Source organism: Odontesthes bonariensis, chromosome 22 (assembly GCF_027942865.1).
Source record: "Odontesthes bonariensis isolate fOdoBon6 chromosome 22, fOdoBon6.hap1, whole genome shotgun sequence".
Taxonomy (NCBI): domain Eukaryota; kingdom Metazoa; phylum Chordata; class Actinopteri; order Atheriniformes; family Atherinopsidae; genus Odontesthes; species Odontesthes bonariensis.
In genome coordinates, this window is record NC_134527.1 from 8,268,861 (window position 1) to 8,285,568 (window position 16,708).

At 40.2% G+C, this 16,708-nt stretch overlaps 1 protein-coding gene across 1 annotated transcript in view; it reads right to left on the reverse strand.

Moving 5' to 3' along the window:
- Nucleotides 1–16,708, reverse strand: part of musk (muscle, skeletal, receptor tyrosine kinase) — a 32,228-nt gene continuing 15,520 nt past the window's right edge. The window contains exons 13-17 of the mRNA XM_075456203.1: nucleotides 9,361–9,535; nucleotides 8,979–9,165; nucleotides 8,706–8,897; nucleotides 6,368–6,516; nucleotides 1–2,433 (exon numbers count right to left, since the gene is read on the reverse strand). Coding sequence (XP_075312318.1) covers nucleotides 1,733–2,433; nucleotides 6,368–6,516; nucleotides 8,706–8,897; nucleotides 8,979–9,165; nucleotides 9,361–9,535 — 1,404 coding nt within the window. The 3' untranslated portion in view covers nucleotides 1–1,732. The remainder of the gene's footprint in view (nucleotides 2,434–6,367; nucleotides 6,517–8,705; nucleotides 8,898–8,978; nucleotides 9,166–9,360; nucleotides 9,536–16,708) is intronic.

A 16,708-nucleotide genomic window follows, 5' to 3' on the forward strand; every position in this document is an offset into this window, starting at 1 on the left:
AGTAAATAACAATTGTTACAGTTACATTGATACATTTTGGATGTCTTTTGTGGTTATTTTAACTTAATTTGAAAATGAATCAGTCTTCAATGTGATATTGACCTGTTTAGTGATTCAACATTCATGCTGTAGCCGTAAATTACGGCCTGTAATTTATGGAATTTGGGCTGTACTGTCACACATTACGGCCCGTAATGTGTGACAGTACAGCCCAAATTCAGTTCTATTCATAGTTTGCACATTTGTGAAATTTACAGTTTCTAAATCATTGTCATGAATGTATCTCAGTGAGTTGAAATAACTTATGCCAGGTGAGCATTGATTTGGATTTCAAACAAAAATCAACAACACAGACCAACTTGTATCATAATAAGAGGGGAAAAAAAAGAGAAAACAGAGAATGCCCGAAAAATGGAATAGCAACTTGTCTACAAAATAATCAACAGCCATGGTTTAAAGTGATTGTGTGCCAACATGGAATTAGCTAGAGTTGACTTAAAAAGAAGGTTTTAAAAAAAGCACGTACGAGTCAGTATCATCAACTCCTTTTTCTGACACTATCAAAGGAATAACTTTCTACACTCTGCCTCTCATTGTGACCACGAAACAACACGGTAAAACTGTCCCAAAATCAAGGAGAGAAAAAGTCAGTTAAATGCAAAGGAGCTATGGTATATTTGCATGCATAAGTTTCAAATCTTTAAGGCAGAACTTTTTTTGTCACTTCTAGATAAATTGTATTGTATTGTAGACTGCAATCAAAGTGCTCTGAAAAAACACACTACTACTTTCTACAGATCCTCTTTGCATAGTTTCAAAGCTGTAAAAAAAATGTAGCTTGTCACAAGAGAATTCAACCAATCACAATTTTTTGGGGAAAAGAGAGCTCTTCTTGGCTCTTCTATAAATATAAACATGATTACACCTCCAGAAACATACTAAGAGTATATTCAAAGCTCACATTTCTTCTGCTCGAATTTCTTCAGTTTCTTCTAAAATTGAACGTATTGTAGGGATCCGTTCAATTGTGACTGTAAATTTGAAGGCAGGAAATGTTGAGCGTTGCTAATGCTTTTGCTGGTTACTTACCAAGTCAAAAATGATGCATGGCTGTGGTAATCTACTACTTCATGTTTCATCTTACAGTGGCTGCCTAGATCTGCACAGTATATCATTGCAGTAATGCAACGCCAAGTTAATTTTTATTGGCGAACCTGCTGCAGGGGATGTTATCAGTGGTAGTTTGTCTTCATGCTCTCTTTTTTTCCGAGTAATCCAACATTCTCCTCTGTCATTTTGGATGGGTTAACACTTGAGACTACGTTTCAGTTGAAGGTAACATCTAGCACGAATGTTGTGAGATGTCCCAGCAAACAGTAAAGGCTCGGGGATATGGGTATTTGGTTCTATCGTGTAGATAATGTTTTCCATATTTATAGCAGGCCTGTCTGATGGACAGCTCCAGGTAAACGTCACAAAGTGAGGTTCTGAAATGAAAAATAATTCTAACACAAATGATTAAAATACAGTATATCTGTCATACAAAAAAAAGAAAATACTCGATTGGGATTGGATGTCCTGGAGGAGGAAAACAACTTGATGAGATTATCTGAGTACAGTAGGCAGGCTTGTGCTCAGTGTCTCTTTAGTGTCACTTAAAATGTGTTTCCAGGCACCAAATTAGCACATAACTTGATGCTTTGCTGCTCAGGGACAAGCGTTTCAGGGAAAGTTAGGAGTAAGCCTCAGTGTCTGCATTCAAGCTGAGGTTGTTTTGATGCATACGTTCCAGTATCCGGTGTATACTACTGAAGCTCGGTCTATCTGATGGGTGGGTGCTCCAGCAGAGCCTCATCAGATTATACAGCTCCAGAGGACAATTCTCAGGACAGGAAAGGATGTGACCATCCCTCACATAGTAAATGACCTCCTCGTGACCCATGCCGTAATATGGTTGGATTGCATGAGAGAAAATCTCCCACAACACCACACCATAGGCCCAAACATCTGATTCTGTCGTGTAGCGGTTGTAGAAGATGGACTCAGGAGGCATCCAGCGAATGGGGATGGCATCATTCTCATTGGCTTTGTAATAATCAGCTGAGTAGATATTTCTGGAGAGGCCAAAATCGGCAATCTTCACCACCATTTCCTCTCCGACCAGACAGTTACGGGTTGCCAGGTCACGGTGGACGAACTTGCGCTCTGACAGGTAGGCCATTCCTGCGGCTATTTGCTTGGAAATGGATAACTGCTCATCACAGGAAAGAGGTCCCGCCTCCAGATCGGAGGAGAAACTCCGACCTGACAGGCTGGCCCGGCTGAGGGTGCGCACCGACTGGGTCGGAGATCGGAGGCGCAGGAACTCATTGAGATCTCCATGGGCCATGTACTCAAACATCAGACACATTGGCTTACCCACAGCACACACACCTGAGGAGAAGACATACACAACTACTTAATGACCTGTGATACAGAATATGTAATCAACATAAACATACTGTTGATACAAAAACCCACTGAACTGTGTGCATGGCTTAATTAACCCTGTTTCTTTGAGCTTGCATGTGCCGCTGTTGGGAATTGTTGTAATGAAGAGGTCTCACACATTTTCCAGTTTGTGTTTTCGATGTGGAAAGTTTTGATGTATGTGAATGTTTTTTTGCAGTGTGAATTAGAGCAGACACTGTTTAGACTGGGCAGAGCCCTAACGAGCCTGCATAAGCTACAGATGTTCCATTCATGTAATCTGATATTCACAAGGGTAACGCACCAATGTCATTTCTTTAAGTCTTTTCTAAACAACCAAACTCGTCCAAAAGAAAATAAATATCCCACGAGAACTTTAATTGTAGTTTTACTTTCTCTCCTTTTAGTTTAGTGCACAACTAGCACCCTTTATGTGGTCAGTGCATTTACATGAACTGACTATTGGCAAGAGACATCTTTTTGATACATTGCGCTTCAAAGCTTCTGTTTTTGTGAGAAGAAATCCGAAGCTCAATGACCTGCCGGCAGCAAAGCCATTTGAAATGCTTTCATACTTTGTTGTAACCCAAGATATTTAGTTCCTTTTCTTGTGGTGATTCCAAAACCTTTGAGAATAAAAATACATCAGTCTGAACTTTGCAAGAATTGAGAGGGGAATCAGTTTTCAGTTAAAAGCTGGACTACACAGGACACTCCCCTCAAGAGATGCAAAGTGCAGGAGGAGGGCGCTGTGAAGAGGAAACTTCAGCAGGGGATTTCTAAAATGACGTCATATTCTTAATGACAAAACATTTACTTTGGCAGCAGGTCATCGGCAGATGACTGAATCTCTTAAAACGTTTTTTCAAGCAAATATGATATGATGGTTGTTTGTATCATTAGAAACATATCCAGGACCAAAGAACATGAAAAAGGAGATTAAATAATTTATATAAATACCAGACACATAATGATGTGAATGTTAATGCTGAGGTAAACACACACCTCGGTGGAAAAAGACAAACCATCTGCTGCCTGTGAAATTTCCAGATCACTGGTGGTCAAGTTACAATTCAAAGCCTAGCTGACTGCAATGTGGTGAGTCAAACAAGCATCACTCTTAAACTGAAAATCTAACAGTATTAACAAACTTTTCAGATGAAGTCTTTTCAGACTTCATCTGAAAAGAAAATTTTTCACTGCAATCTAACTGTAATATCCAGACGAGACAAAGAACTGCAAAATGCTTTTGTGAAACGTTTGGCAAGTTGAAGATATGTGGAGTTCATGCTCAGTTAGCTCATGTCCTGTGGGTCGCAGAGTGAAACAGCTCACCAGAAAACTGACTCAGACTGCTGTGTGTGTGTGTGTGTGTGTGCGTGTGTGTGTGTGTGTGTGTGTGTGTGTGCGTGCGTGTGTGCGTGTGTGCGTGCTAATTTTTATTGCCTCATTGGGAATTTGACTTTTGTTATATATCACAATATCACAACCTTTCCAAACAGGCGCGTGCAGGGGGGGGGGTGCACCTGTCCCTTTGGCTCTTTCTGCCCAAAATGCCCTTTTGTCAATTATTTATTTATTTTTTTGTAAGTGTTTGTGGGAAAGTCTGTCTGTCTGGCCCAAAATAATAATAATTTAGATCTACCCTAGGTCGGTCACATGATCCACATAGACATGCCCTCACTGCCCTGACGACTTGCCCTGCAGCTAGGCGCTGCTACGCTGCTAGAGACAGAGAGAGCACAACTGACGGTCCGGTGAGTAGGTTTTGCAGCGGTATTTGTTTCTGCACGCCACAGTGTATTCTTGCAAGATGAATGACGAAGTTAGTAAAGTGAGCAGCATCCTGTGTGTGTGCGTCTGACCCTGCACACACTCTCATAAGTTATAGCCGCTAATTAACCACACACAGTGTGCTGAGGGGGGAAAGTATGTCTGTATGCCTGTATGTATGGCTTCTTTTTGTTTCTATATGTTTCTTTTGTCATTAGAGAGATGTATAATTTTACTGTCAAGTGAGTTGCAGGGTTTTTCCTACATGTATGTTTCCAGAGGCAATGAGGCATAGGTTATTTCACTAAAACTACGCAATGTAGCCTACATGCTTATTCACATAATTTTGGACTATATTAGTATATATACAACAACAATGACAATAATAATTAGAAGAATTTGAATTGTGATTTTCTCAACCTCTCATTTAAACAAATATGTACTTGTTTATACCATTTGTATACATACAAATTAAATATAATATGCATAAATATATAACTTTTATAACCTTGCTGAGAGCGTGATTTCTGTGGTGCTCTGTGAAAGGTTAGGGTTTGACATGTATTGGTAATGGTTGTAGTTTTGTTTACAAAAGTAGTGGAAGAAAGAACATTGTCTTAATAAAGACATGTGTCCAAACTTATGAGTTTGAGTTTGTGTGTGAGTGGTTCTTGTTACAGCATGGTGTAATTCAACAGTAGCAACCTTGGCTGAGGTCAGTAGCTGGATTAAAATCACTTAATAAATGGAAGACATGCAGCACACACGTGACCAAGTCATGATATGGCGACAAATGGTATCTCTAATTTTGACTTGTACATGATATGAATGCTGCATATATTTTTACACATGATTTCCTGTGTATTTTTAGTCTTGAGGATGATTGGAGGTTAAGCAAATAATCTAATCAACACTACCCCCATGTGCACCAGAGATTGTGCTGTTCAGTGTGTCACACTCCAAATGACTCTCTGAAACGAATGTCACTCAGAGCTGAGCTTAAAGAAAATATCAGATCCTGTAGTCAGTACTGAAATGTGAGTGAGGGAATGTTGGCTTTAAAAATATTTCACAACCACCAGAGCTGTATAACCTTCGTTCAGCACAGCCAATGACCGATGGCTCTGTTTACCCACTGCCTGCGCCAAAAGGAGCGTGCTGTATCTCTCTCTATATTTCTTCCTAAAAGTATATTTGGATGGGAGCTGTTTGTATTAGATAAGATAGGCTTATATTAGAGTAGATAAAGTTTAATAGAGGACATTTGTTTCACTCAGGCCAACAAAAGCTTGTTAGCTGTCAAACTTGTTTACGGACAAACTGTCGTGTCTGGAGTCGTTTGATTGTAACACAGGGAAGATCTGAGGAAAATGACCTCATTCGGGAGAATTACTGTATTTGAGTGGAAACTGGTAGAATAAATTTGAACGAAAGAGCTCCTGCTGAGACTGTTTCTACTCATTGTTTGGTAGGTCCAGTTTTTAAGGAAAGTTATCTGATGTTTTCTTTTTTTAAGGAACTGGGAGATGTACTTGCCAAAATCAAAGTGCAAATCTAGATGCATTGCTTTTGAAGAATAATACTTTTAGATTCTCCAATGAAAGCATTAATCCTAGATTGTCCTGGCATTGGACTACGACTACGGCGCGAAAGAGTGAACATGTCATCCTTAAGGCCTGCTAAAAAGTGCTGTGTTAAAATGTATAAAACTGGATCTTGTGCTTTGGCCATGATGAAAGACTGGATTTATTTAAAAGGAAGAGGTAGTCTGTGTGTAGGTCTTTTTTTTCTCTTTTTTGCCAGAACGTAATCAAATAAAGTTACTGCCAGTGTTTTTGGTTAATCTATGTCTTTTCCTTGCCATATATCATGTCCACTGAATTCATACAATGGGCTTTTTGTCTAATTCTGCCTTTTCTATGTCTCTTGGTTTCTTTCCTTTCCTTCTTTCCTCTGGTTCAGTATCTGTTTTTGCACTTTCTCTCTCCCTCTAGCAAACACACAGATCCAGCTGTTATCCAATGTAAATTCCAGCTGTGATTGCAGTTTCTTTGGAAATCTTGAGCCAGCACAGTTTTTTTTCTCTCTCTCTCTCTCTCTCTCTCTTACATACAAACACACTGACCTAAGAGCCGAACGATGTTTGGATGGTCAAATTCGGCCATGAGCGCTGCCTCTCTCTGGAAATCATTCTGCATGTCAACTGATGCTTCTTCCTTCAGCATCTTCACAGCCACCATTGTGAAGGACTCCATTGGCAGCAGGCCTGGCGCCCTGCAAACGTCACACAGGACACTTCAGCAGATGAAGAATTTTCATTGAAACTACTGTATTTTCCTCTATTCTTAAGGAAACCACGAACCAGATTTCTGTTGCGTTCTGTAATTCTACAAATAAGAAGCCAACGTGCAAGTGTACTGTCAGTAATTTGGAGGAAATCAACATGAAACACACATGGATGCAAAACTATCCACACTTCCTGTGTTGGCTCACATTGGGGCAAACCAAAGTCCCTCAGCGTGGATTTATAGATTTCACACACAAAACACACACGCAAGCTGTATACATACATATGGAAACACTCACCCTCTCAGTGACACACTGCGAAACTAAAGATTAAAGACCATCTGTCAAGGAAGAACTTATTTACTCCTTGGGCCTATTTAAGTGTGTGTGTGCGTATATGTGTGTGTTGGCCCATGTCTAAATGCACACGCTGCCTCTAATTTCATATGAATATTTATGTGTACCGCTGAGTGTATGCACGTACAGGAAACAGCCCGTATTTGGACACAGGTTAAAGCAGCGTGTATATGCTGTGTATGCTGTGTATGTGAGTTAGAATGTTTGTGTGTTGGGACTCTTGTGCTGTCTTTGCAAGGCCCATTTACAACTGTAGATAGTAGACTGTTTGATAGTAACAATGTTGCTGCGAATAAAGACATTCTGGTCAGTCCATACTTCCTGAAAGAGGTTTTGGATGGTTAGAGTAAAGGTTAGGCTGCGTTAAATAATAACAACTGTAAACCCCAATTCCAGAGAGGTTAGAAAGTATTCTAAAAGGTCCGTTTGGACCATATAACATGACATAAACATACAAGTTTTTGTGGGTTTGTGTTACACAATCTAAATCAACATCCTGATATATAGACACACACGAACGTGTACATAAGAATGTGTGTATATATTGTATTCCCAGGGGTGTCCGTATACTGCACCATTCCATTCCGGGTTTTACTAAAGGATTACCAGTTAGCCTTAAGGACCTCTCTCAGATTTGTTTAGCTACATGCTGCAGGTGCTACTGTTAAAATGCCACAAACTATTACAGTCCTGTGCTGTGTCCCAGCTGTCATATCATCTGTCTCTGTATGCCCATTTGTCTGCTTTGCCCTACATATTGGCATTAGCTGGGTGTAGAGTCCATGAGACATCATTGGCAGAAGGAGAGAATTCTCAACTGCCCACTGTTGTGCTTCTAAAAATGCCCTGTAAACAAGCAGCTGCATCTGTGTCGAATAACATAACCAGACTCCAATTTCCTTTTTTTTTTTATCATGTATAAGTCCTATGATGCCAAATAAGCCATTTATTTTAGTTTACTTTTGCATCAAGTACAGAATAATATTAAATCTATTAAAGGGTAAGAGGGAGGTTTCAAACAAGATTAGAAAAACACAGAAATTAGTATTTTAGTATTTATAATGCCCTGAATTCCTGTGCTAGGATTTCAACTGGCTATATGAATGTGCTGACCTCCTGCGACTGTGAATCGTGGTAAATACACAGTATTCAAAGAGGTCATTTTTTTCCCTGTCAAAAGTGGCTTGATTTTAAGTGATTTCTTTTTTTCTCTTTTCCATGAAAACGAGCCAAAATTGTAATATTCAGTAAATTACCTGACCATAAGCTTGCAAGCATTGCAAGATGAGGGACAGTACTAGCCATATTTCAAGCTTTAACTATAGTTGGGTAAACCTCAAGCTCTAAAGACGAACCTGTTGTCAACAGATTTATGACAATTTAGAAATAAACCTACCAACTAATGACTCAGGTTGGATACTGAGTCTGATGAAAGAGATTAGTATGAGACATTTGGCTCTACTGTTAACAGGTTCAGAGTGCACTGCATGTTGCGCCTGTGACAGCTCTCTCTGTGACTCTGTGAATGACGCAGCAGTTCACAGAATGATCAGGCTATCCTCCCCATTGTCTCAGTCTTGTCTGACCCCTTCTTCTCTTTCTCTGCTTGACAAAGGCCCACATCATAATGGCAGAACTTGTCTGAGTAATGCAAAAGCTCAAGCAAGTAAACCTTTCCTACAGTCTCTGAAGGCTCTTTAACCTCTTGTTGCCTTGCCTTATCCTGTTCCACTTATTATGATCAAATTGGACAGATAATAAAAAGCACATCCATTCCCCCTTTCTGACCATCCTCCTTTATATTCATCTCTCCTTCTAACCTGGCTTGGAAAACACGTCCAAATGCTCCCTCCCCAATATCGCGGACATATTGGATATTGTTTCGAGGGTATTCAAGGGCCAGCAGCTTTGAATTCAGTAGCAGAGGAACTCGCTGGTACATAGGGTTGGGATGGAGTCGATCCAGCAGGAGCTCTGATGGAAGCGCACTCAGTGTTGGGGTCTCCATCTCCCTTTTTAAAAGACAGAAATGGTGAGGGGTAAAAAAGATAGAATGGCATTGAGGATATCACAACTTTCTCTCATCTTTTTACCTCTTTCGGTTCCTCCACTGCTTCCTCCGCCTATGGCAGCTGAGGATGATAATGGCGAAGAAGACTGCAGCTGCAAGCGAGGTCAAGACGATAACAATGATGGACATGGAGTAAGCGGGAGACGATGCGGTGCTTGTGGGAGGAAGGCGAGGAATCTTATGAGGCCCCGTCAACTCTGGCTTCATCACTATCAGAAACAGTGGCAGGGATGTCACCAGGTTATTGCTACTGAATGACAAATCCAGTTTCTTACTAAGTCAAAGCATGCCTGAATGTCCTAACTGTGTCTGCTAGTCTAAGCCATGACCCTCATTTGCATGTAAGACAGAAGTAAGAATGAAGAAAATATGGATAAAGCACAAGAGAAAACAGCAGGCAGCACCTGGCGCTGTGCCTGTTTCCCCACAGTGGGGCACAGCACAATACTCCCAGCGTATGTTGGGACTGGAGGTGTAGCACCAGGGCTTCTCACTGATTCCTCCTGGGTTCCTACAGTGGCTGTCAGAGTTCTTCAACTCGGGAATGACGTCAACCGACAGGCGGTGCTGGTGGGGAACCTACAGGACAAAAAATAATGATGAGAGGGAGGAAGTTTTTTAATTGCCTTATATCAAATTAAACACAGATGACCTTTAGAAAATAAATCAGGCGGTTCTTAGGTGGATCAAGAACATGGTTATAACTTGAAAACCAGGGGCCATAAAATGTTCCGCTGTGGGGTACATTAGGGGTGTCATTATTATGCCTGCAATTTAGCCTGCCAACTCAAATATTGAGCATCTGGTGTCCTCTTGTGTCATGAGCTATAATATTAAAGAAGAGTAATGGTCAAATCTATCCCGGGGGACAGGAAGATATGAGCTGAGAAGGCTGGATTCAATATGTGTTCCTAAAGCTTAATGTGTCAAGCAAATTGCTCAAAGAGTTGAGTGCCAGGAATGTTAAAAACAACAAGTTTCCATACCAAAGTGAGAAGTTAGGGGATTTGTCACAGACTTTCATATGAATTCCGCGACTCTTGGCAGGAAATGGGTTACAAGTCTCTATATCTACTTTGTCCTTTTAACCATCCATCAACACCCTCATCCTTCAGGTTTTTTTGCAGCACTCTGACCATGTCAATGAGCCTTTTGCAAGACACATGATGTTGTAAACTGCTTTACAAGTGCATCAACCAGCATGCATTACCCCATAATAGGTCAAAATTCAACCTGAAAAACCCTGACTCAAACTGCACAGAATGGGAAATATACCATTAAATGTGTCATTTTCTGAAGTAGGAGTGGTGGCGATTTATTTATTGTTACATTTTCTCAACATTTTGAATGCATACGTTGTCTGAATGACTCATTCAACATACCATCAGAATGACAGTATGCGACTAGTTATCATTTATTAGTATTTTCCACATCTGTGCAATAAACTGACTCAGAGTTTGATTGTAATGCATCTTTACGACCCAGCCCAATGTGAACTTGTCATACTGTACATACAACATGTCCTTCAACACTATACATGATGTGGTTAATATAATGGGATTTTGCAGAGGATAGCAAATGGTGTGTCAAAGTTTAACGTGCTTATTTCCAACATACACAAACAGCTCTGTGACGAACTGGTGACATGCCTGTGGTGTACCCCACCTGTGGCTCAGTGTCAATTGAGATAAAATCCATCTCCCCACAACCCTGAGCAGGATAAAGCGGCTGCTTTCTGATGAGCAGAAAGTAAAGGTTTACTTTAAAATGTGGCCTCAATGAGTGATTTTGAGTTGCGGTTTGTATGAATACAACTGACAAAACATTAAGCAGTTGCTTCTGGTCGCTGAGTTGGGTACAATGTACTCATTGCTTAATTTCTGCATCCATCTTCCCAACTTCAGTACAAAAACAAAGCATCGTGGATAAGGAGTGAAATATGTTAGACAGTCAGTTAGGGCTGTAGCGATACTCTAATCTCACGATACAATACGATACACGATATTCAGCCTACGATACGATTACATACGATTACATCATTTTCTGGGGGAAAAAAAGGGACAGTGTGATTTGACATGAATCGTCGCTAATTGGACTGGTGGTCCAACATTTGAACAAACGTGAGAGCTGTGCACTTTATATAACATTTTTATGAACTAATTTATCACTGTTTTGTATAATGTGACCCCCTGGCATTGTATTGTATTACCTTAATGTTTTATGTTTTCACTAATTGTAACGTCTGACTTTTCAATAAAGTTTGCTTTGAAAAAAAAAATTTAATTAAAAAAAAAAATCATTTTTAAGAAAAATCGATACTCGTAGCTGAAAAATCGATACTTTATCGGGAAACGAAATATCGATATATATCGCAGTATCGATCAAATTGCTCCACCCTACAGTCAGTACCGGTACATGCACAGTTTGGTCGAGCATTGGTTACAGTTTGATCTGGCCATTTAATTGGACCACTGCCATTTTCTCATTGCATGTACATGGGATTCAAGTTATTGATGTATGTCAAATGCCACAACGTTGTGGACTGAAAACATTCAAGACATTCTGCTGCTTCCAATTTCTCTGTTGGAACTCATCCCACATGTAAAATTAGCAGACATCTCTGTACAGTTAATTTTAAGTCACTTGAATGGGGATTTTTGTAAGACGATGCAGCAGTTATAAAATCAGGAGAGTGAAAGAGTGAAAGTCTCAGAAATTGTCCAAGTTACTGCATGATGGCACGTCATCAAAACAGAAAAAAATATGAATGAGAGCAGCTTTATTGGGAATTTGGCTGTAGTAACATACATTCAAGTTACACTGTTTTTACAAAGAAAGCTGAAAAAATACACTTTATCACCAAAAGTATTCACTCACCCACCCAAATAATTAAATGCAGGTGTTCCAATCACTTCCATGGCCACAGCTGTATAAATTCAAGCACCTAGGCATGCAGACTGCGTCTACAAACATTGGTGAAAGAATGGGTAGCTCTCAGGAGCTCAGTAAATTCCAGAATGATAGCGTGATAGGGTGCCACCTGTGCAACAAGTCCGGTCGTGAAATTTCCTCACTGCTAAATATTAAACAGTCAACTGTCAGTGGTATTATAACAAAGTGGAAGTGATTGGGAACGACAGCCACTCGGCCATGAAGCGGTGGGCCACGGAAAAAGACAGAGCGGGGTCAGCGGATGCTGAGGCGCAAAGTGTACAGAGGGCACCAACTTTCTGCAGAGTCAATCGCTACAGACATCCAAACTTCATGTGGCCTTCAGATTAGCTCCAGGGCAGATCGTAGAGAGCTTCATGGAATGGGTTTCCATGGCCGAGCAGCTGCATCCAAGCCATACATCACCAAGTGCAATGCAAAGCGTTGGATGCAGTGATGTAAAGCAGGCCGCCACTGGACTCTAGAGCAGTGGAGTGACAAATCTCGCTTCTCCATCTGGCAATTTGATAGACGAGTCTGGGTTTGGCGGTTGCCAGGGGAACGGTACTTGTCCGACTGCGTTGTGCCAAGTGTAAAGTTTGGTGGAGGGGGGATTATGGTGTGGGCTTGTTTTTCAGTTTCTAGGCTTGGTTATAGCTGAAAAGGGTGAGCAGACGTATTAAACCTTATGGATAAAGAATGGGATGCAACTTAAGTTCATATGCGTGAAAAGGCAGATGAGCGAATACTTTTGGCAAAATAGTGTAACTTTGGTGCACTGGCAGAGTGCCTGATTTAACTTTCGTCTAGCTGAGTGTATTGCTAGTTGAGTGATTAAACCGCCAACTATCTGGGTGTATTGTTCTGAGAGCCTCAGTTTTGCATGATTTTTTGAATCAAAGTAACACGTTGAAATGCATTTTTGAAGTCTGGTTTTGGTCAGAATAACAACATCATTATTTTCAAGTTTAAGTCATTGCTCAGAATTGTAAAACTCGATTTTTCAATTCGTCAAAATGAGTCAAAAAAGGAAATATATAACAGCCACAAACAACCATATTTAAACTTACATATATAAAACATTCTGTTCTTTTCCTGGACTGATTTTCTTTGATTCAGTGGATAAGTTAGCCTAGAAATTTAGACGCCCCTAGCGACCGCAAATTGAATTTGCTCCGGGGCTAGTCTAGTCACTTGTGGTCGTTTTGCGAGGCTGCAAATCGAAACTTAATCGGGCCAATCAAATTGTGAGGAGCGGGGTCGGAGGCCGGGCTACCTAGTGACGACAGAGGTGCGACGTTTCAGTGTGTAGTTCCAAAGAGATTTAAACAATGGCTGCGCCCAGCGAACAGTCTTTCGATTTGGCTTTGGCAGCGATTCTAGAAAATTTAGATATACAGTTTTCTTTGCGAGACGAACAGATAACTGCACTTGAGTTTTTTTTTTTTTAAAAAGGACGTTTTCGGAGTTTTGCCCACCGGGTACGGTAAAAGTTTAATTTACCAGCTTGCTCTGTTGGTCCGTTGCACTGACTATGTAATCCTTCTTCATCGCTCTGATTCGTTGTTGCGCCATCCTATTGCGTGGCGTTGAGTGCAGAGGCAACTTGACAGACAACCGTTTATCCCGCCCACATTGCTATCTAGCGTCACTAGACCCCTGTACAGCTTTTTGCTGTACGGGTCTGGCTTGGTAGGCTATGGATAAGTCAGTGTTTCTGAAAATCACAGAATCACAGAAAACTCTTCAGTTTTCTATACGTGATTCTTTTTCCAGTTGTGCTTACTCTAGTCTTGCACACTCAGTCTTCGTCTTTACTACTATGAGGTCATGGGTGAAACCTAATTGAAAACAGACATTTGAGGAGGACTCACAGATGAGATTTCAGCCTGATTTTAACATTTGACCTCCAAACGTTTTTGTAATAGATTTACAGGTCGACACACGAGAAATTTGATGAGCGAACCAGAGTTAAAAATCAATACAGCCAAATATTGTGGTCATTTGTCATATCTTTTTCTTGGCCTTGCTCATCTACTGGCTTACACACAGACCCTTTGAGCTCAAAATAGTTCAATCGCAGCACTGCCCTCTGGGAGAGCCATTCCAACAGAAATTATCCATATGATGCTATTACTATAAAAAGAATAAGGAAATGAAAGATTTGGTTCCAGACAGGGATTTTAGCCTAATCATCAGAATAATTCACTTGTGTTTAATAGCCTGTCTTCTGACTAATGTTCGGCCAGGATATATGATCAAGTCCAAGTTCTCAGCTAAAAGCAGCACATGCTACAGTCTAACTTCCTGTTGTCACTTCATCTTTTCACCTACTTTAAATCTTACTGCCTCTATGTAAACAACACATCACTACCACAGTCACTGGCAGTTTGCTGGTCCCTGTTCCGTTTTAGTGCCGCTACATTTGTCAAGCCCTCACAGCAAATAAAAATGTTGCCTCTCAGTTTAGCTTTGAAAGAATGGGTCCACTGTTTCACTGCTTTATTGGCTGCAACCTAATGGATTTATTACGACCCCAATTACAAAAAGAGCGGGATGCTGTGTAAAATATAAATGAAAACAAAATGCAAAAATTTGTTTTCAAATCTCATAAAGCAACACCCTAATTACATTAGCAAAAAGCAGTTGATCCTGCCCCAACTTTCTCTGATATGTAGCGGCCATTAACCTAAAGATGAGCTATTATTTTTCATAAAATAGTGAAACGTCTCACTTCTAAGATTTGATAAGTCTTTTGTTTTCTATTGTGAATTGAATTTTGTTTTATGAGATTTACAAATAATTTAGTTCTGTTCTTATTTGTGTTTACACAGTGTTCTAACATTTTTGGAAATGTTGTAAAAAAGCAGTGTTTTTCAAGCTCACTTCTCTTTACAGGAGGCGTTCTGTAAACAATATGCTTATAGGAGTTGAAGGATTAAAAGCTACATCTAAATAGCTAAGATTTGATTAGAACAGTTAAAGAACAGCTTTATTTCAGGCTTTTACACCTTCATATCTTAAAATATCATCAGTATAGTGGGAGTGATGTGGAGTAAGTGAAACGGGGTCCGGCTTAACACAAGCTTGAAGTGGCAAGGACTTGTATGAGGAAAGCATGTCCTACAAGGTGAGAAGTAGAGGCACCCCGCTGACTGTTTTATTGCAAACATTACATTTGATAAGGCTTTTCAACAAGAGAACTAAGTAATGTAATTAGCTCAATGTCAAATAGCACATTCGACTGCTAGAGAGTAAATTAGCCTAAATCTAATTTGAGGGTAGGTCTTAGTTGGTTTTAGCCCAAGTCGAATAGAATTTAAGATCAGCTCTGACATGGCAGGGAAATGCTGTCGTAAATGTGTTAGCTATCAAAGGGGCATTTACAAGATGTTGTATGTTTCCTTAGAAATTAATTAAAGGCCATGGCCTTGTATGTAGTAAAATGCTAGGCTATTACTCAAGCTTAAAGCGGTTAGCTGTCATGCTAACTAGCCAAACTTCATAAGATTTACGAAAAGAGTTTAATCATTCTCTTACAGTTCTGCTCTTGACTTTTTTGGTAAACAGTCATGTATTAAGACTACTGCTTTTTTCTTAGATTTCATAAGCATTGCTCAAAAAAATTCCAATGCTACTGAGTAATAGTTGCTGGAACTGGAACTGCAAAAGTGAAGGGGTCCGTTAGCGGCTCTGGACTGTAGAAAAAAGTAGACAATTGTATTGAGGCTTTCCTGAAGCAAGCTCCAGCGATTACACTTCTTTGGGTTATAAAGACTGCTTTGAAAAGAGGACAACACCAAAAGATGCAAGCCAGTGCTTGTTGGAAACAGTTTAAGGTGATGTCAGTACCCTCTGATGAAAAAAGGCTGCTGACAACAAGATAAACAATCACAGCTGTTTCGCAAACAAACTGATTTTTGCAGAGTGCAGCATCCCTTCAGTCGATCTACTCTACCAAAGTGATGAGAAAGCATTTTTAGCCACAATAAGTAAATCACTTATCCATGTCACTTATAATTGAGCACTGCACTTCCTTGAGTACCCAGGAATACACTCCCCATATTTAAGGAGGTTGGAATGAACGCTTATGGAGGAACATGAATGAAACTGACACACAGAGGAAACACAGACATGATGGGCCATCCAGCAGAGAGAGATAACACCTGAAAGTAAACAGTTAAACTATAATGTCTTTTCAGCAAGATCATGGAGATGATAATGTGTTTGCACTTGTCAGATACTTCAATTTACCATTCCTATTATCTGGCAATAAGTGATCTCATGTGCATGTGGATTTGGGTGTGTGTCTGTGTATGTGCAGAAGTAAAAAAAAAAAAAAGTCATGTGGGAAAATAAGTTTAGTAGCAAGCCAAAAGTAGAGAGTAGAAAGAAATGAACTAACACTTGCATTGCATTAGATAGCAATCGTTACAGCAGTTAACGTATATCTATCTATCTAACGCAGATAACGTTTGTCTTTGGATATGTAGAAACATAATACACTAGAGTGTGTGTGTGTGTGTGTGTGTGTGTGTGTGTGTGTGCCTGAACTGAAGTCTGTGGCCCATATGCGTGTGAAAGCTAATTGCTTCCAGAGGCAGGATGTGACATGAAGAGCCCCTCCCTCTCTGCTGACCTGGCACACACGCTTACACACACATAAATACAAAAAAATCTGCAGAGGGTAGCAGTAACAGTTCACCCAAACAGACCCTCTCACTGAGCAAAGCCGTAAAAACATAAAATGGCTTTTGGGCTATGGGGAGTGTGCGCGCCTCAGTGTTTAACACATATATGTGTGTGTCTGTGTGTGATGTG